We start from the raw sequence: 20,219 nt of genomic DNA on the forward strand, positions 1-20,219 counted from the left end.
AAAAACCTTCAGCTTTATAATCTCAAAACACTCTAGAAGGTTCGGGAGAGACCTCCCCCTGCGCCATAGGAATCTTACCAGAACTGGCCAGCTTCCAAGCAAGCATTCCCATGTTAGGAAGGAGTTCCCACGTCCCCTTCTCCAAATCTCATATGTTGCAGCCTTTATCTTGACAAAGCTCACAAATCCTTCCGGGTACATTAAACAATCCTTGAACTTGATTAACCCAAACAACTTGCAATCGCTGCTGTGCACGCAGAAAAGCTCGAGCAAGGCAGAGTCAGAATTCAGGATGATATGAGGCCATGTCAAAGCCAATAGTAAGAACTTCACAATTATGCACAACTGCTTATAGATTAACATACTTCATCTCTCAATGTACAACACCGAGCATGTGTGCAACACTGCCCATACCACTGCACTTCGAGACCAAAAAAGTACGTTCCACACCTCTCTCTCTCCCTCTCATTCTTTCAAATGCACATCCCACACCTTCTGTTCTTGGCAAGTCTGTCACACTCCATGACAGCTCCCACTGAAAGACAGCAAGATTAAAAGAAAGAAACTTTTAAGAGAAGCAAGACATATGCAGGAGGTTGTACATTCAGGCTAGGGTAAAATAAAACACCAAAGACAGTTAAAATAATGGTAGACTAAGGTCATCACAGGGTGTCTGACACAAGAGTGCCTCTAGCACTATAGACAGAGGGGGGGATCCATTGGAAGGTCTTTCGGAGGATACGGAGTGTGTTGAAGCAGTTGGAGATGACGGAGTTGACCTGTCTGTTCATGGAGAGGGAAGAGTCTAATACAATGCCGAAGTTTTGGGCGGTTATCTGTGGGGGAGGACAGGGGCTGCTGAGGGCAGTGGGCCCCCATGTGGTGTTTCATGCTGACTGGGATGTTCCAAGGATGAGGATGTCTGTCTTCTCCGAGTTGAGCTTCAGGCAGCTGTTGCTCATCCAGGATGCAACGTCCTGCATTCCTTCTTGGAAGAAGAGTCTGGTGATGGTGGGGTCCTTGGTGAGGGAGAGGATGTGCTGGGTGTCTTCACCGTAGGATACTATGCTGAGGCCATGCTGTCAGACGATGACGGCAAGGGGGGGCCATATAGATGTTAAAGAGGGTTGCATTGAGCGAAGATCCCTGGGGTACTCAGCAGTTGATTTCCGTGGGTTCGGAGAGGAAGGGTGACCGTCTGATTCTATGGGTTCTGCCGGTGAGGAATGAGCAGATCCTGCCGAGGGAGGTTTGTGTGCTGCCGTTGTGGATTCTGGCGGCAAGTGTGTGGTGGGCGACCGTGTTGAATGCTGCTGAGAGGTCGAGTAGGATCAGGGCAGCTGTGTGTCCTGGTCGAGGAGAGTTTGGATGCAGTCTGTGGCGGTGAGTAGGGCAGTCTTGGTGCTGTGGTTGCTGCGGAATCCGGATTGAGAGGGGTTGAGGATGAAGTTGTCTTTGATAAACCGTGTTAGTTGTGCATTGACTGTCTTCTCAGCGACTTTTGCCGCGGTGGGGAGGAGAGAGATGGGCCGGTAGTTCTTGAGGTCCGTGGGATCTGCTGCGGGCTTCTTGAGCAGAGGTCTGACTTCTGCGCGTTTCCACTTGTCGGGAAAGGTGCCGGTCTTGAAAGTGCCGTTAATGGAGCGTTGTAGTTCTGGCACGTTGGCGGCTTAGTGGTAGATGTACGGTGGGCATGGGTCTGTGGGGGCCCCCAAGTGGTTGCTTTTCTTGGTCCAGGTGGAATATTAGGTTATGACCAGTTCCCAGGAGGAGATGGTGGGCTGGCTGGCGTTGCCGGAGGAGGGAGTGGTTGCGGGGTACGGTGCCCGGTCTATGAATGACCCTTCTCACACAGGCAGGCAGTTGGTCTCAATTTGATACGTCCCAAACCACTTCCTTTACACACAGCTAAGCAATGAGGGTTAAAAAAGTTAAGTAGTCAGTGGTTTGGTCAGTTACATATTAATACATTCATATTAACCAAACATTTAGCATTGGGTGCTAAACCTATGCAAAATACTCATCCACCTAGAGTAATACACCTTTGGAACTACAAAGTAGACCCAATCCATCATTTTGGAATTAATAATTCTTTCTTTTCATATAATCAATCGGTCTATTATAGTGCATCAGTCATTGTTGCGATCATAGTTTTAAGATACCAGTATGAAATGCAATGCGTGGTGACTGATCCAATCACTGTCAATCCTAGTATATCAGTTCTGAGCTGTTATGAAGTGATAAGATCCTCACTCCTAGGACCATGTGAAGTCCTCACTGCTGTCCCACTTCCGGTCAGGAGGTCAAGGGTGATACCAATAACCTTGTTGGTAGTTGGGGACAGTAGTCTTGCTGAAGTTACTGGTAAGAAACTTTTCTTTTTTGACTTAATAAGTGAGACTAATGTATTCTACCTGGGTTATGTCTTTGATTTCTTATGAACTAGGCAAATGGTTGCCCGAAGTTTGTTGGACACACTGAAGGAAGTTCGGGAGGATGAGCGAGATTGTATTGCTGTATTAGAGAAGGTGAACAGGCTAGCAGATGATTCAGGTATGAAATATAGCTTTCATTTTGTGGTATCCAGATACATTTTGTGCTGTTGTATTTAACAAGTAAAAGTGCATTATTGCCCTATGTCATTGACTCATTATAATCTAATTGTCTCCAGCACACAGAAATTGATTTTATTGTTATTGTTCAGCTATTTTAGATGACTAGAGCCATTATAAACCCATCTGGGAAACGTGAGGCATATTACAAATTTATTTTTTATTGCATATTTTCATTTTAAATGTCACAATCACACAAGCGACTGCAACTTTTATACATGGGATATGCAGCCATCTTTCCCATCTGTCCCCTTCTCAGTTAATTGCCTTTTTCTTGCTAAGTAGCAAATGCTAAAACTTACAAAAATATTGTTTTCCTTTCCTTCAAACTTTACTTGTGGTGCTTTTTTAATGGTTTTCTTAATTTCTTGAAGGCCACACATTTCCACTCTGTGTGAATAATGGAAAGCATATTTTCTTTTGTCCTGTTGGCACCTTATATAATGTTTGCGGTTACAACCAAGCGTTATATTATGCTCTGTCTTCAACGTAAGTTGAGTTTAGTCTGAATGGTTGAGGGGTGTTGGTCAAGTTGTGGGACGAGCCTTTCAAAATCTGTTTCTATTGGATTCTGATATAGAGTACACTTAATTCCAGGTGTTTGTTGACCTGGTAGTGGCCACATACATAAAAGGTTGTAACTTTCCCTCTGCTGAGAAAAGAAATGTGATACTGATGTCAGAAAAAGTCAACACAATAATCTTTGTGATCTTTCTCCCGCGAGCTTCCCTCCTTCTCTTCTAGTTAGCATATAACGTGGCAGAAGGAGAAAACTAAAGGAAAGATGAAGGCACCCTACCTGATCTCCTGCAGAGTCATGCTTTTAGCTTCACCCAGTGCACTTACGTTTGTTGCTCTGCATTTGGAGTGGACAGGAACAACTCCTGTTGTAGATACTCCAAGTGGATGTTTTTTGATGCTGTATAGAGTCCAGTGACCTTTAAGGGGAATGTGCCAGTTCATTCTTCTTACCCTGGATTAGGAGTTTCAAGATTTGGAGACTCGCCGGATTATCCAAGCATGCAAATCGGACTCCTTAGGGGAATGACGTCTTTAATCCCTTCAGATGACATCAGACCTGTTGTCTGCGCCCTAGCCCTCTCCAGACTGGACTATAGTATTTTCCTTCTGAAAACTCACTCTGTTCATTTGAAAGCGTCTCTTACCTCTGCTGCATCACCCCAATTCTTCGGGAATTTAAGGTGCTCCTCACCTGGGAGGGAAGCTTATGTCAATCGCTTCCTTGAGACACAAATCCATTCATACGGACACCTGCCTGCTATCTTTCAAAGAAATTGGTTATTCCCTTGGAAGTACTGACACCTTCCTCTTGAAAATGCAAGCTTTCAAGAACATCAAAACACTGCCTCACTGCATACATCCTTCTCTGGAAGTGGCCCTAGAGTCTGGAACTTTTTATCCCCGCCATATGAAATAAACCTTTATATAGTGACTTAAATAGAGATCTCTTCCAAATACACTTGACTCTCTGAGCATCTGCTGCTGAACACCCTGCTCAAAATGACCTCCCTTAACAGATATTCTATTATTATATCGAACACCGCATCAACCAAATCCCAGCCTATACAGTCCCACAGTCACTTGACATGCTCCTTATTTACAGACCACCTTCGATTAACCCAGCACTCCCCCCCCCCCCCCTCCCCACACACACAAGTAAGCATCCTCAAACCTCCTCTTGCATGCTAAACTAACATTCACCAAGCCACTTCTTCCAAAAATGACATTTTCCTATCATCTACCATGAGAACTAGTTCTATTCATCCTCTCGCACTTCTCTTCTAGTCTGACGGTCCTCACTCAGCCAAGTAACATTTCTTCGTAACCTCAAAACAGGAAAGACAATACCCAGAAAGCCTCACCTGGATTCCCTATTGAAAAAGACCTCTCCTCAAAGAACACGTTCAGAAAACTGGTACAGACCTGCTATCTCTAAAAAAGAATGAAAAAAAAAGGAAAACAAAGGAAAGTGAATGTTAAACCGGTATCAGAACAACCATTCGAGTCTTGTTTCTCTTACCTAGGTAGTGGCAATGCCCTGGCTCCACACTGACACCGCTGAAAAGGCAGCTTATTAATGTCTGCGCTCCTTATGATGAGCTACAAATAATTCAGTCACATGCTGAAGAAAGTTCACTGGCGCTGCTCCAGCCCCCCTTCACTTTCAAAGCCTGGTGTATCATTTTCATAGTCCTCAGAAGCGGTATCCATGCATATGAGGTAATGCCCCGCAAGGAGCATACAACTCACCAGATTAGAGACCAGGAGAGGAGGGAAAAGGAAAAACGAGGAAAGGCTTTCCCTGTTTATGCACCAAAGATGTAGAACGGATCCCCTCCTCTATAAAATGGCTCTTAATCTCTTTTAATTTAGAAAGAAACAAACTTCATTTCACAGACGAATGCTGACAGGTAATGACTGACACAAAAAGCACTATCACGAGTTAGAGAGCTGTATTACTCCAATTTTTTTTATTCCTGATTCATAGCTGTAATCAGCGCTTTCATAAATGCATATGAAGTGCAAATAGTGACAGTGAAAAACAATGGATTTAAACCAGATCTTTGACTGTACATGAATGTTTGATTAGTTCAGCATTCCGTCCATCATCAATTCTTTTGGCATTTGTTACCTTAAGTGGGAAGGGTATGCCCAGACGTGGGTCCCATGCTAGCTATGCCACTGCAATCATCCTAGCCTTTCTGATGAGGGGTGATACCCTGAAAATGGTCCCAGGAAGCTTGTTTCCGGACCAGGAGGACCTGTTTGGGCTGGACTTTTCTCATGGGGAACTGGCTCAAGACTGATTTGCATATGGTTGGGTCCAAATTGGAATGGCGTGGCAAGCCCAAAAAATTAGCTATTTAACCCAGATCTGTGATTGGGGGTGAATGTTTGATTTTTTTTTCCCCACATTCCATCCAATATTTTCTTTTTGGAATTGAAAAGTGCTGCATTTCCCCCTGACTTGTTTGCCGGCTCTCTAAAATTTTCGAAGACAATCAGCAGTTTTGTATTCTTTTAAAAGTATACTTTGCTACTCATAATGCAGTGCAAAATACCACTAAAACCCAGTCTGAACTCCCAATCTGCATCTCATCAAAAGTGACAAGTAATACACATAAATATGGCATCAGATTTTATGCACAACCATATGTGCTGTCAGTGACGGCTGGAAAGTCCATCAATTAGAGGGGCGGAAAAAAGATTTAATGCATTTAAAAATGTAAAAAAGTACATAAATACAATTAAATACACTAAAAAATAAAAAGGTACCCATAATTTTTCTGACGCACATCCACCTGGCTCCAGTTGTCGTCGTCTTCTGACTGTCAGGTCACGTCCAGCTGGGCTTAACCAGTCCTGGCGCTGCATTAAAGCAGTGCCTGGATTGGAGGGATCAGCTTCTCTAGTTGCTAACGAGCACAGTAGAGGCCTGTATAGGCTCTCACCCGGCTGTCTAAGACAGCCGGGTTGAGCTGTTTATAGTGTGCATGTGAGGGCAAAGGGACGGACTTGCACACTATAAAGTGGTGCACAATCAGGCAGCCCACCACTGCTGGCACTCAACCTGCCTCGTCCTGAGACACTGTTCAGGACGGGTTGGCAGAAAATAAAATGGTAATAACTTAACTTTATTACCATTTCGTTATTCGTCTCTGGGGCAATTAAGTGGGGTGACGATCCTTCTCTCAAACGGAAGAGCAGCCCCTGCAGTAAAGACATAAGTCATACTGACCAGTGTTATAGAAATGCTTGAAACCATTCTTCTGGATCCCAGTCCTTGTTATACTGTTGTGTTTAGTAAGAATATCAGACGAGATCCCATTCTTCGTAACCTCAGTTCATGTTTACCTCTTCGTATATATGTACAGCTTCTCTATACAATCACATCACTTTAAATCTCTCAATATTATTATTGTTTATCTGCAAAATGAATGGCAACAGTTGGTATATGTGTGATGGCTTTTATGTGTTCAGAGACTCAAACTTTAATCTGGCGAATAGTATGAAGCACTGAAAGTCCACAGCGACAAATCAAAGAGGATACATCACAATCAGTCAAGCAGTTGAAGAAACCTATCTGAAACTTTCTCCCATTAAAGAAATTGGTTCATCTCAAACTGATGCATCTTGCATTTACTGCACACAAAATAATCCTTGTATCCTATCTGTTAAGCAATTACCACTTCTAGATCCCATGCCACCAGTAGATCTAGTTCTCATATATGTGACACTGGGAATCTTGTGAATCAAGATCCAGTTTCTGAGCTGGTCCTGCATTTGGTCTGTGCAAACTTAAAATTTCCTGAGTTCTCATCGACCATTTAGCAAATAGTAGACTTCAAGGAGGCCTTGCTGCAAATTTTCCAGATGCTACTGCCTCCCTATAGTGTGCCTTCTTGCTCCATGTAGCCACAGGGGCCAGGAAGCCCTCACCCACTTCCTTGGTTTCTTTTCCTGGGTCCATGCTGAAGTTGGTCCAGGGTCCTCACCAATTCCTTCCTTGCTGTTGAATCTGTAGGCTCTGCCAGTATCAAATCTAATTGGGATGCTGGTCTGATCTAAACCGTGTGTTCCTGTACCAGGCCTATGTCACAAAAAGAAATAACTTGGACACAACCAGCCTGTCTCTCTCTCTCTCTCTCTCAATGCTGGTTCTATCAGAGGCTATATTACCAATTTAGCTTAGACTGTGGTGCAGTCCGGGGGCACCTTAAGTCCCTCACAACACTGATGATGACTAGAGGGTGGATTATGTGCTCCTTCCTCATTACACGGATCAAGTGCTGTACTAAACCAGAAACTTAGCTGGAAACGCCACAGGTTTCAGTAAATAAAGTGCATCTTTTGCTGCAACAGGCCTAAGAGCAGCAGTGGTGCTTACTTTGTAATTGCCAAAGCCAATGTATTGACTAAAATTCTTTAACCATGTCCAACTTCACTTAAGCCACTATTACCTTTCAACGAGGTCCTTAAGGGACATTCATGGTCACTTGGGCTAAACCCATGCTCTGCCTCTCTGATCACCAGACCAGTGGCCAGACAGTACAGACCAGACCAATCCTTGTCATGCGACATCCGTAAAGTCAATTGAGATGATTTTATTTTTAACCCCTCGGAAAGCGAGTCGAAACATATCGATGCATTTGGTAAGGAAATGTTTTCTGAAACAAACCTAGCTTTACAACCTGCAAATGTGGTGTGTCTTCTGGGCAGGTACATTCTCGCTTTGTGTCTTCTGGCCAGTGAGCTTGTGAAACGCAGCGAGTCTTCTAAGACCCCCAAGGCTGCCCAGTGGCAGGGTCCCACCTCTAATTCACCTTGGGTTCGTTACCATAATAATGAGGCAAGCGCTGGAAACTGGACGACAAGAAAAAAGTTTATTTCTCATGAGGAGGCCATGTCAACTGCAGACACAGGGATGTCTGAGGGAGGTGTTCTGCTGGCAACTGCTTTGGCTCTTCCTTTTATACAGGTTTGACACAATGTATTTGTTTCATTTATTATGGTTACAAGCTTGGAGTCTCTGCCCCGGGCAGGTTGTCACACCAGCCCAACATTGTTTCAGCAACATGGCTACACAAGCCCAACATTAATTCTCCTCCCACCCAGGTCAAAACAGACAATTTAATCTTGCAGCTGGACCTTGCTTCAGAGTCTAAAACATGTGAGACCGGCCAGATCCAAGAGTCCGTTCTGTTGATAAAAACAGGTCCCATTGTTGGGAAAAACAAGTCTTGCTGTGTGCAGTGCAATAAACCATGTTTGCAAGAGTCTGTTTGGTATTTGGAACCTGTTTGTGTAGGACTATCCATGGGTTTGCCTGTAAACAGAAATGAGAGGAAAAACAAGTTTGTGGCAGCACGTGATCTTGATGTTTGTCGTGGCAATAGTTTATAGCCCCCAGCACACATTTCAGGTTTGGTCAGAGAGTCAGAAGGATGCTAGCAATGACAGGGTGAAACGAAGGTGACCAACAGAGTACAAAATGGCTGCGGTTGGTCAGAATGACTGCAGTTTATGTGCACCTAGGAACTTCCATCAGACAAGATGGCGCAGATAATGTTCATGATTGTCGTTTTGCTTTTAACAAGCTCTTGCTGCTTGTCCCGGAAGACCTCGGGGCTTCACTGGTCCAAGTGATAAAAGCCAGACAGGACACAACAAAATGTTACTTGAAGGACTGGACACCACTGACTGCATAGGCTGTGCTTTTGGCACCAGTGCAGTGCTTAGAAATCATGCCTGGATGCAGTCAACAGGATTTTTAGGGAATGTCCAAGTGATTCTTATAGACAGGCCTTTTGATGAATCCATACTATTTGGAGAAAAGCTGACTTTGCATTCAAGCCATTAATAGTAGTTGTGCTACAGCTCGATCTTTTGGGATTATTGCCCAGCAGCAATATAGAAATTTAGGAATATAGAAGAGGCCTATCTTTCTGGCTGTATCCACTTTCCCAACTGGTGCAGCAGATCTTTGCCCTTTCAGGCAGAAAGTGTGGTGACGGCTGAAGCCATTTACACCAGCGGGAACAGCAACCCTTCAACTCTTCCTACGCCTCTGCAGTGATTCCCAAGCCACATTGGTTTACTCTCTAAGAACCACAACCAAACAGCCAGTAGAGGGCAGATTTCTGCCTGGCAGGAAATTCATCACGTCAAATAGTTGGGCTTTATAGATTGTTTAAAGGGGCTACACCAGGTCTTAAACATTTCTTCCCCACCTTTTATTCTCCCTACAGCAGAGTGATATTTGACAGACCATCCCTCTATCTTGATGCAATAAGTACATTTCCTGTTGCCCAAAGATTCCATTGAGTGGGAACCTGGCTCTGAAGGGGCAATTAGTGTTTTGCGCTACTTCCTTATGCTGAAAAAAGATGGAGACCATGTTCCTTTGATTGCTTTCTGAAGTTTGACAAATTCAGAATCTTCATTAACTCAGATCCTCTCTTCTCTAGATGAAGTGTTCCTGGGCTTGCATGTTGCATATTTTCTTATCCCTGTCCCACAGATGCTACCTGCGGTTCACAGAGGAGGCGGAAAACTTCCAATTTGCCATTCTGTCCTTAGGCCTTAACTCTGTTAAAATGGTGTTCACAAAAGTAATGGTGGTGGTTGCTGTGCATCTTCAGAGGTAGAGGATACATGTATTACTTTACCTCAACAACTTGCATGATCAAGGCAGGCTCTTTGCAGCAAAGCCACCTCAGGAGAACGGCTACACTCTTTGATTTCCTTGGGTTTTCCATCAATGAGCCAAAGTAACACCAGAGCCCAATTCAGGGTATTCCCTTCATAGGTGCTGTTCTGAACACAGTAATGTTAAAGCCTTTCCACTACTACTGAGTCAAGGACATTCAGGATATGATCTTGACGTATTGGAATCCAACTTGCGTCTTAGTTGGAATTGTTTTGCGGCTTCTTGGGCTCCTTGCCTCATGGATCGACCAGTCACAGTAATATGCAACACTTCTGAACTAAATCAAATAATTATCTACTTTCTGACGTAATGTCATCAGATGCAACAGTAAAAATCTAGTTACACTCATTGATCTGTATTTCCTATGTATTACGTTTTCATTAACTTTCTCTATGGTCGAACATAAAGCAATATTTTGTATTTGATTTGATAAAAACGTTTTATTGATAACATCAAATAGCATTTTTTATCATATAAACACTTCTAGATCACCACAAAAATTCTAATACAGGAGTGTGACAAATGCCTAATTCAATACTCCCCTTAGCTGCGGTACAGCCTTAACATTTTATACTTCATCAAAGTAAAACAATAACCTGTTTGTTCCTCATTACAATCATTTACATATTCATACCTCAGACTCACACTCACATAAAAAAAAGCGATCCAATGTATAGCACCTGCCAAAGGTGACAACTATTAACACTTTCAGCGTCCTCCGGTTGTATGCTTTCTCAAAAGCGGCCTAGTCCACTAAATTCCTAAAACTCTGCATGCAAATTGACTTTGATCTATTGACAGATCTTTGTCCTTTCTATCAAGTCATCTTCTCCTTACCCCCATCATCTGCATGCCTGATTGTCTGAGTGTAGCTCATGCTGTCTCATTCATGTGTGGCTCTTTCTTGCTCTCTACTTTATTTCTGAAAACTGGCCATTCCTCTACTCTCATTGCAATTTAACAATATAGAACACATTCTATCCTATGTACTCATTTCACCATCCATTTGAAAGAGCTTATACTATTGCCCTCAATTACGTCCTTGGTTCAAGTAGGCTGGTCTGCAGTTGTGTAGGACCTTGTATGCATGGGCCAGGAGCTTGGATTGACTTTTTTTCTGTACAGGGAGCCAGTCGACTTCCCTTAGATAGGGGGTGATAAGGGTTTGTCTAGAGAGATCCAGGATGAGTCTGGCTGCCATAGTCCAGTCGACTGGCAATGAGCGCCTGGGTGATGGTGCGTCTTAAGTTTTGGGGTAGTCATTTTAATATCTTATTAAGCATGCAGAGGATGAAGAAGCAGGAGGAGGAGAAATAGTTGACCTGAGTCTTCATGGTTAGCTTATTGACCAGAATGATTCCTAGTTTCCTAGGAAGGTCATTGGTGGTAGGAGTAGGTCTTCTTTCTGAGGGCCACCAGGATGCTTCCCATCGGGAGCTTTTGTTTCCGAAAATCAGTGTCTTTTCCTTGATGAGCTTCGGGCAGTTGTCCATCATCCAATTGGCGACATCTGTCATAGAACTGTGGAAGTGGTGCCTTTAGAGAAGGAGAGGATGTTGGGTGTCATCGGAGTAGGATATGATGTTGAGTCTATGGGTTTTGGCGATGCTGGCTAGAGGTGTCATAAGTGTTGAAGGGGGTTTGGCTGAGCTATGATTGTAGGGGTACTCCACAGATGATTTCTTTGGGATCGAAGGTGTAGGGGGGAAGGCTGACTTTGTATTTTTCCAGTGAGGAAAGAGGCGAGCCATCTGAGAGACTCCTTGGATGCCTATGTTGTACAGCCTTGTGATCAGTGTGTGGTCGGAGACTGTATTGATGGCTGCCCAGAGGTCTAGGAGGATCGGAGCTGCAGTCTCTTCATTCAAGTAGGGCTCAGAAGTAGTTTGTAGCCTGGATGAGGGTAGTCTCTGTGCTGTGGTTGCTGAGGAGTCCGTACTGGGAGGAGATGAGTAAGAGGTTCCATTCCAGATGTGAGGAGAGGTGTTAGTTGATCACTTTTCCTAATAATTTGGCCAGCAGCAGGGAGATTGTTGGTAGTTGAGTTTTTGCTGGGGATATGCTGGTGGTTTCTTTTGTAGGGCATTGACTTCTGCATGTTTCCATGCTTGGGGGAGGGGGGGGAGGTGGCCATGGCAATTGAGGTGTTGAACAAGGTGGTGAGTATGCAGCTGATTCTGGCTTCACGCAGTTTGAAGATGTGTTGAGGGCATGGGTCGGTTGGGGTTCCTGAGTGGACTGACTTGATGATGGAGGCTGTGTCCTGTGGGATGAGTTGGCTTCATTCGGTTAGTCTGATGTCTGTGGTGGTAGTAGGGGTCGTTGTGTTGCTTGAAGTTAGTGGCCTTGGGCTGGGGTTCGACGTTTCTGTAGATGTTGGCATTCTTGTTGTGGAAGAAGTTTGCAAGGTTGTCGCAGAGTTCTTGTGAGGATATAATGTTTGTTGCAGCTGAAGGATTTGGAGAATTGTTTTTCTTTCATCTTATTAAACAGTTGCTCAGCATACACTGACTGGTTCGAACATGTAAAATCATGACTGACGGTGCAAGAATAGGAGCATATCACATTTTCAGTGTTCATTTAAGTTAAACAGCAAAGGCATACCATTGTACAATAGGCATCTTGCGCGCACAGTTCAAAACAATATTCAAGTCCCTTCCAGAGGTGTGGAATTTAATAAAATATCTACTAGTCCATTGGACAGGTTGCTTCACAAACCAACTTGTCCTGTAACAAAATCAACTTGTCCCCTTGGTTCCTTGTATTGTGGCGACACATTATGGCAGCCGTTTCACTATATATGAGCTGTGGTAATAGCCTCTCTGATTATGCTAGAGCTCACACCATGGTAGGGTCTGAATACTAGCAGTTCCTTTATCTTGCCACCTTCCCACAGATCTACATACAGTGTCTAGAGATAGTTGTAAGCAATAGTTCCCCCTGGTTGGAATGCCCTTTTGTGTCGGTGCAAACCTACCAACTTGCATGTGTTATGGGTTTTCATCAGCTTGTCTCTAATATTTTCCCATATAGAAAAATGTTGGAAATTTACTCCTGACTAGGTCAGAAGTAAAACTTTTTCTAGGGCTGTGGAAAAAGGGTTCGTGTTAAAGTTAACTTGTTAATGATCAACACATTTTCACATGAGGAAATCCACACATTATTATTTGAAAGTGCTAAAATGCAGTTCACAAATATTTACTAGGGGTACAGTTTCCTGACCTACTTCTGTAAATTCTTGTGAATTCATGAAAGCTGTAAATATGCATTACTACAATGAACTTGTACCATCGGTGCAATTTTATGACTTTCTTTAAGAATTGAGCCCCTTTTTTTTTAGGTTTGGAATTTTTTGTTTATTAAAATTCTATCTTCTGGCTGGCTTCTCTGTGAGTGACTGCCTTCTGTTCTTTCACAAGGACCATATTGGCACGCAAAGTAGTTTTGTTCAGTGCCAAGAGCTACTGTGGCAATGTGTGGTTTTTGAGACCAAAAATATTTTTGCTTTTGCTAATGTTTCTTATAATAATGAGGTCCAGGCAGTTCCCACAACAATACAGTTTTACAAAACAAGACTTAACACTGACATAATCAAAAGGCTGACCACCAGTCTAATCCCTGTTGGCTTTGCAAATGCTTGTTTATTTCCATGTTTTATATAATTCTGTTGCAATTGGTTACACTGATTTTCCATTATGAATATTTTTTGGAAATACTAGCATGCATCAACACATTTTGATATATGATGCTTCGAAGAAATGACACCTAAAATTTGACTGTAGCTTAGCAAAACGTTTTTTTCCCTAGTTGCCATTTATATGAACATTTTATTTTGAAAGCACAGAATCATCAATCTTTCATTCAAGCTTTTACATTTGCCCCAGTATTGGAACTTTCATAGATTCCCATGCTTTGTATCATTCCCCGTCGGAATGGGAGCCTCTGTAGTATCACAACCATAGAAACAAAAGAGAATAATAGGCCTAGGCCTCATCTCATTTTGTATCCTATCACTCTCTTTGTGTAGAAGACCAAAATTTTGCCAGGACCAATCAGAGCAGCCTCACCCCATAGAACCTTCCTGAGAGAGCTCAGAGCCTCAGATTTTTCTACCGCACATTGTGCTAGGGAGTCTCCACTGAGCTCTGCTCAGTTTTCTCATTCTTACTAGTTATTTCTTCAACTTTTCTACTACAATCAAGACATTTCTGACAAGGAGAAGAAGGCCTTATTCAGGTCCTGTGCCTCTTGTGGGAAAAAACGACTTTTTGTGGAAGATAAGCATGAAAACTGTATATATTGCTTATACCTGGACCATAAGGCCACTGACTGCAAGATTTGTAGAACCTTCTCTGCAAAAACGCTTCCGGACAGAGAGGGCCGGCTATTGACCTGGCTTCAGAAAATGAAGACTCGGAAGGAGGTGCTCTCATCAGATGAAGAGGATTCAACATCTATGGCTTCCTCTCACAGATCCATGAAGAGGGGTAGGTCTCCTCCTTCTTCAGCCGAGTCCCCTATCAAGACCCCTCATAAGATCTCTGACTGGTCTGAGAGGGCTAGTCCCATTAAATCTCCTCACGGAAGTGAAAAGGAGAGGCAGGGACAGGCTGCTGGATTGGTTGCAGCCACTAAGGACAAAAAGGAGGTTTCTATCACTTCTCCTCCATCCAAAAAGGAAAAGACTGGTGAAAAATACTCTACAGTCAATCCAGGGACCGTTCCTGAGAGAAATCAGTGTCCGTCAACGTCAAAAACATCAGGTACGTTGACGACGAGTGCTTCTATGAGAATTCCCGCTGTTTCCTTGGCTCTGTCGACGGGATCGTTGTCGGTGGCGGTTTCGACGTCGACGACTTCATCGTCGTTTAAGGTACCAGGTTCGTCGACTATGACAAAGATCTCCAGGAAGGTGCTGTCGACGGCCTTGTCGTCGACGAAGACTACGTCGACGATAACAACGACTTCGACGACGCTTATGGTGATGACGAGTTAGTCGACGAAAGCGTCGCCGATAATACCGTCGACTACGTCCAAGGCTCCGTCGACAAGGTCCACTGTACCGTTGACTATTCCATCGACGATGTCGACGACTGCCGCACTGTCGACGACTGCTCCGTCGACGAGGTCGTCGACGGGTCAAAAACTGCAATTTCCTATTCAAAAGCTGAAGATTACACCTGAAATGACGTCTTCAAGCCGGGTTTCAACGCTTCCACTTACACTGCTTCTGGATGACGAGTCGGATGAAGAAGAGGATGATGGAGGCCAATATGGGGATGCCTACAGTCCCTCAGATTTACATGTCAAATTGCAAGAGACTGACACAGAGGAATATTATGAGCATGCATATGATCAAGAGGTGCATCGCTATGTCCCTCAGGAGCGAAGTCACCTGGTTTAGTACAGGACATGGTGACCATGCCGGCCTCTCTAGTCTCTGATCTACAGATGATGCTGCAGGACTATAGAACCAGGTTTCCTTCGGAACCTTTATTGCAGCCTGCGCAACCTCCGCCTCAGGTGTTGCCGCAAGCGCAACCAGTGGTTGTGCAACCTCCTTCGCAAGTGGTACCTCTCACGCCAGTGATCATACCAACGGTCCTTTCCCTGACATCGGATCCCGAGCCCGCCAATACCGTTCAGTAGGATTCCTCTTCTGATGATGAAGTACAGGTGGATCCATTGACTGATCCATTGCAAGACCCAGACTTGGATCCAGGTGACAGTGGACTACAAGATCCAGACGCCACTGGTCGAGATACTTCTGTTTCCCCTCCAGTCGATATATGGAGATTCTATAACCTCATGGAGAGAGTGTCAAAGAGGTTTGGACTACCAATTACAAGGGAAGAGACTGAATGTTTCCTGTATGACTTCAAAGAACAATACAAAAAAACAGGCCAATCCATTCCCATAATTGAGCATGTGTGGGATGAAGGGATAAAAATCATGCAAAATCCAGCCACTGTTATCCCGGTTCTTCCCAGGCTGGAAAAGAAATATAAGGCTCCGGAGGGTAGTCCGGCTTGTCTTCTTGGTCAGCCGAAGCCTAATTCGGTGATCTCCCAGGCTGCTCAAAGCAAATCCAAAAACCCATCAACGCCTTTGACTATGCCTCCGGACAAGGACGGTAGGCGCCTGGATAACGTGGGAAAGAGGTTTTCTTCCATGGCCAGCTTGCTTGTTCGAGCAGCAAATGCTCTCGCCATTCTAGGCAGATACGATCGCCAGATGTGGTGTGACACGGAGCCATTTGTGGAACAACTGCCAGACTCCGCGAAGGAAGAGGCCAGGAGAGTCCTTATGGAGGGAGAAAAATCTTCCTCCAAACTAATCGACTGTGCTATGGATATTGCTTCCACGGCTTTTCGTGCCTTAGCAGGGTCAGCAGTACTACGTCGTCAGGGCTGGCTGAGAGCCACCTGGTTTCGTCAGGAGGTCCAAAATAAAATCCTGGACCTCCCATTTGATGGGGAGATGCTTTTTGGTAAACATGTTGATGATGCCCTGCAAAGTATAAAGAAAGATACGGTCACGGCGAAGTCATTGGGATCACTGTATCGTAAGGTCCCATTTATTTATTTATTTATTTGAAAGTTTTATATAGCGCGAACAAGATCTTTGCAGATATCAGAGCGCTTTACAAGGCAGGGTATGGAGTAATTGCATGTAATAGTTGAGGCAGTTAGGTACAAGGTGCATAGTTACATAAGAAGGTCAAAAAACCGGAGGTAGATAATAGGTGAGGTAGTACAGGGTGCATAGTCAAACAGTTGCGCCAATAATATAAAAGTGCAAAAAATAAGCATATACTTGTTTAAGCGTGCTACAAGTGTTTTTGGAGATAGCATCAAGGTGGGCATAGTTGAGGTAGAAGCGTGCAGGATGTAAAGTCACACAGGTGCATCAGTGGTACAAAAGTAGGGAAGGTAGAGGTGCATCAATAGTACAAAAAATAGGGATGGTTGAGGTGGTGTAGGTACAGTGTGCAAGGTCAGACAGGTGCATTAACAAAACATCAAAATACAAAGAGGGAACATATACAATCAAATAAGTCATGATACAAGTAGTACCGGTAGACCAAGGGGTCAGGCAGGTATTACGGAGCGGATTCATGAGCGCTACAGGATAATAGATCATGTGTATTTAGCCATGAGGATCGCTTTTACTTCTTTCTTAAACAGTTTGTTGGAGGAGATGAGCCTCGATTCCGGAGGGAGTGAGTTCCAGATCCTGGGTGCCATTCCTGAGAAGGATCGTTTATAGGTTTTTTCCTTCCTGAATCTTCGAGGTTTCAGCAAAAGATTGTTTGTGCTTCTAGTAGTTCTAGAGCCACCCGAGATAGTCAGCTTTTGAGAGAGGTAGGCGGGTGAGTTCATGTGTACAGCCTTGTGAGTCATGCAGGCGATTTTCAGATGTATTCTGGCTTCAAAAGGTAGCCAGTTCAGGGATTTAAAGTCAGGGGAAATATGCGAGTGCTTTTTTGAGCCAGTGATGAGTCTTGCTGCAGCGTTGAGGGACGCTCTTAGGGGTGCCGTTGTAGTTAGGGGGAGCCCGCAGAGGGCGGTGCTTCCGTATTCTATGTGCGGGATGACAATAGCTTGTACTGCAGTTTGGAAGTCTTTGGCTGGAAGGAAGGCTTTAAGTTTTCTCAGGGTATTGATTTGGAAGTTCGCCCCTTTGGTTGCCTTGCTGATGTGCTGCTGCATGTTGAGATTGGCGTCAAGTGTTATGCCTAAGGATTTTGCTGAGTCTACGACGGTAGGTTGTACATTTAAAGCCGTTAAGTGCTTAAGCCATGCTTGAGCCGTAGAGATTTTTGCAGGAGGTGAGATTAGGAGGAACTCAGTCTTCAGTGCATTGAGTTTGAGGTGATTCTCTGCAAGCCAGGATTGAGTGTTTCTGATCGTGGTGTTCAGAAGCACGATGTCCTTGGGGGATTGTATTTTGAGATAGAGTTGGGTGTCGTCGGCATACATGTGAAAGTAAATGTTGGATGTCTGTAACAGAGTAGTGAGCGGTTCCATAACTAGGTTGAACAGTGTTGGGGAGAGGGAGGATCCTTGGGGGACGCCTAGCGAAACAGGTACCGGGGAGGACATCAGGTTGTTGCTTTTGAATCTTTGTGAGCGGTTGTGTAGAAAGGAGGTGAACCACTTGAGAACAGTCCCTGATATGCCCATTCTTGTGTTTAGCAGTTCGAGTAAGTTCTCATGTTTAACTGTGTCGAATGCTGAGGAGAGATCCAGAAGTATGAGGTGCACGAGGCAGAGGCTTCTCTTCTTATAGAGGAAACACCCATCAGAGATATTCCTCAGTCTTCGCAGTTTTATAAGACTCAATATTCATATCAACGGCAGGGACAATCGGCGTCTTTCTCTCGCCAGCCTCAGCGAGAGCGTCGGAACCGCCAAGGACGCGACCATGCCAAGAGGCAATAGCGGCCTCCTGGCTCTACTTACTGTTCCTTCCCTCCCAGTAACATCAGTGGGGGGCAGGATATCCTTTTGTCTGAACAGCTGGAAGTGTATAACATCGGACCAGTGGGTCCTGAATATTGTTCAGAGTGGCCATACGTTGGAATTCCAAGATCTTCCTCCAACAAGAGCTCCGGGCGCCAACCGCACAAAACATCTGAGTCTGCTCCACCTCGAAGCCCACCAATTGTTCATCAAGGGGGCAGTAGAACCGGTACCGCTCTCTCAGAGGGGCAGAGGTTTTTATTCTAGGTTCTTCCTGGTTCGGAAGACAGCAGAGACTTGGCGCCCCATACTAGACCTACGAGAGCTCAACACTTATCTCATCAAACTCTCTTTCAGGATGGTCACTCTCCAAGATATTCTTCCTCTTTTGAACCCAGATGATTTTTTGGCGTCTCTGGATTTAGAAGATGCGTATTTCCACATACCGATACACCCAGCTCACAGACAATATATACGCTTCACAGTGGGCAAGAAACATTTCCAATTCAAGGTACATCCGTTTTGGCCTTCGGTCTGCACCACGGGTCTTCACCAAGGTGTTAGCACCAGTAGCAGCATTTCTACGAAAACAATCCCTGGAAGTTTTCCCTTACTTGGACGACTGGCTCGTCAAGGCTCCATCTTTCAAGGAAACTTCTCAAGCCGTTTCAACTTGCATCCAGTTGTTCAATCACCTGGGCCTTCAGCTAAACAAACACAAGTCAGTTCTGCAGCCCTCAAGATCCCCAAGGTTCCTTGGGGCCATTTTGGACACGACGCAATGCACAGCTCGTCCTTCGGAGGAACGTCAACAAAAGTTGATCGTCTCGGCTCGCCAGGTGCTCAACAAGAAATGCCTTTCAGTCCGACAATACAAGTCCCTGCTCGGGTCGATCATCCTGCATACCATTAATACCGCATTGCAGGTTGCGAATGCGTCCTCTGCAAGAAGAGCTAGACAAGCAATGGTGCCAGGCAGAGGGATCATTCAACGACAAGTTGTTTGTGACGCCACAAATGAGAACAGCATGCGAGTGGTGACTAGTAAAAGACAATATCGCGGAAGGTCTGACATTCAGGATTTCACCATCCCCCCTGATTATGACTACAGATGCCTCTTTGGAAGGCTGAGGAGCAGTGCTCCGAGAGCTTCAAGTCAACGGACACTGGAGTCCAGACCAGCGCCAGTGCCATATACATTTTTTGGAGCTAACGGCCATACGGTTGGCTTTGCAGGCTTTCGTTCCCAGAGTTCAAAATCAAACAGTGCTGGTCCGGACGGACAATACGACGGCCATGCACTACATCAACAAGCAAGGAGGAACGAAGTCACAAACTCTGTCCAAAGAAGCTCAGAGAATATGGGATCATGCGATTCTGCACGGGATCAATTTGAAGGCCGAACACCTGGCAGGGTCTCTCAATGTCATGGCGGATGCCCTGAGTTGCCAGACAGAGGTGAATCACGAATGGGAATTGAATCAGTCCATTCTGGAGAGTGTGTTCTCGGCCTGGGGGACACCGACCATCGACCTCTTTGCCTCTCCGGTGAACGCCAAATGCCGGTTCTACGCAAGCAAAGTTCACCATCGGGGATCTCTGGGGAACGCTCTTTCGATTGCCTGGTACGGCGCATTCTTTTACGCTTTCCAGCCAATTCCCCATATCCCACGAGTACTCAGGAAGATGAAGGCGGAAGCTTACAAGATGATTCTCATTGCACCGGCGTGGCCCCGGCAATTCTGGTACACAGAACTCCTTCTACTCTCCCAGGATCATCCAATTCGCTTGAGACCAATTCCATCCCTATTATCGAGGAATCAGGGGCAGGTGTTCCATCCGGATCCGAAATCGCTGCACTTGACAGCGTGGCTCCTGAACACAGAGTTCCGTCTTCTGAATCTCCCCAAG

The 20,219-nt window shown here is 44.8% G+C and overlaps 1 protein-coding gene across 2 annotated transcripts in view; it reads left to right on the forward strand.

Annotated features, from left to right (window-relative positions):
• Window positions 1-20,219, forward strand: part of PPP4R1 (protein phosphatase 4 regulatory subunit 1) — a 604,307-nt gene that overhangs the window by 162,833 nt on the left and 421,255 nt on the right. For both annotated transcript variants that reach the window (XM_086964940.1, XM_086964941.1), the window contains exon 4: window positions 2,447-2,553. In XM_086964940.1, coding sequence (XP_086821066.1) covers window positions 2,447-2,553 — 107 coding nt within the window. The remainder of the gene's footprint in view (window positions 1-2,446; window positions 2,554-20,219) is intronic.

This window comes from Lissotriton vulgaris, chromosome 4_1 (assembly GCF_964263255.1).
Source record: "Lissotriton vulgaris chromosome 4_1, aLisVul1.2, whole genome shotgun sequence".
NCBI lineage: Eukaryota > Metazoa > Chordata > Amphibia > Caudata > Salamandridae > Lissotriton > Lissotriton vulgaris.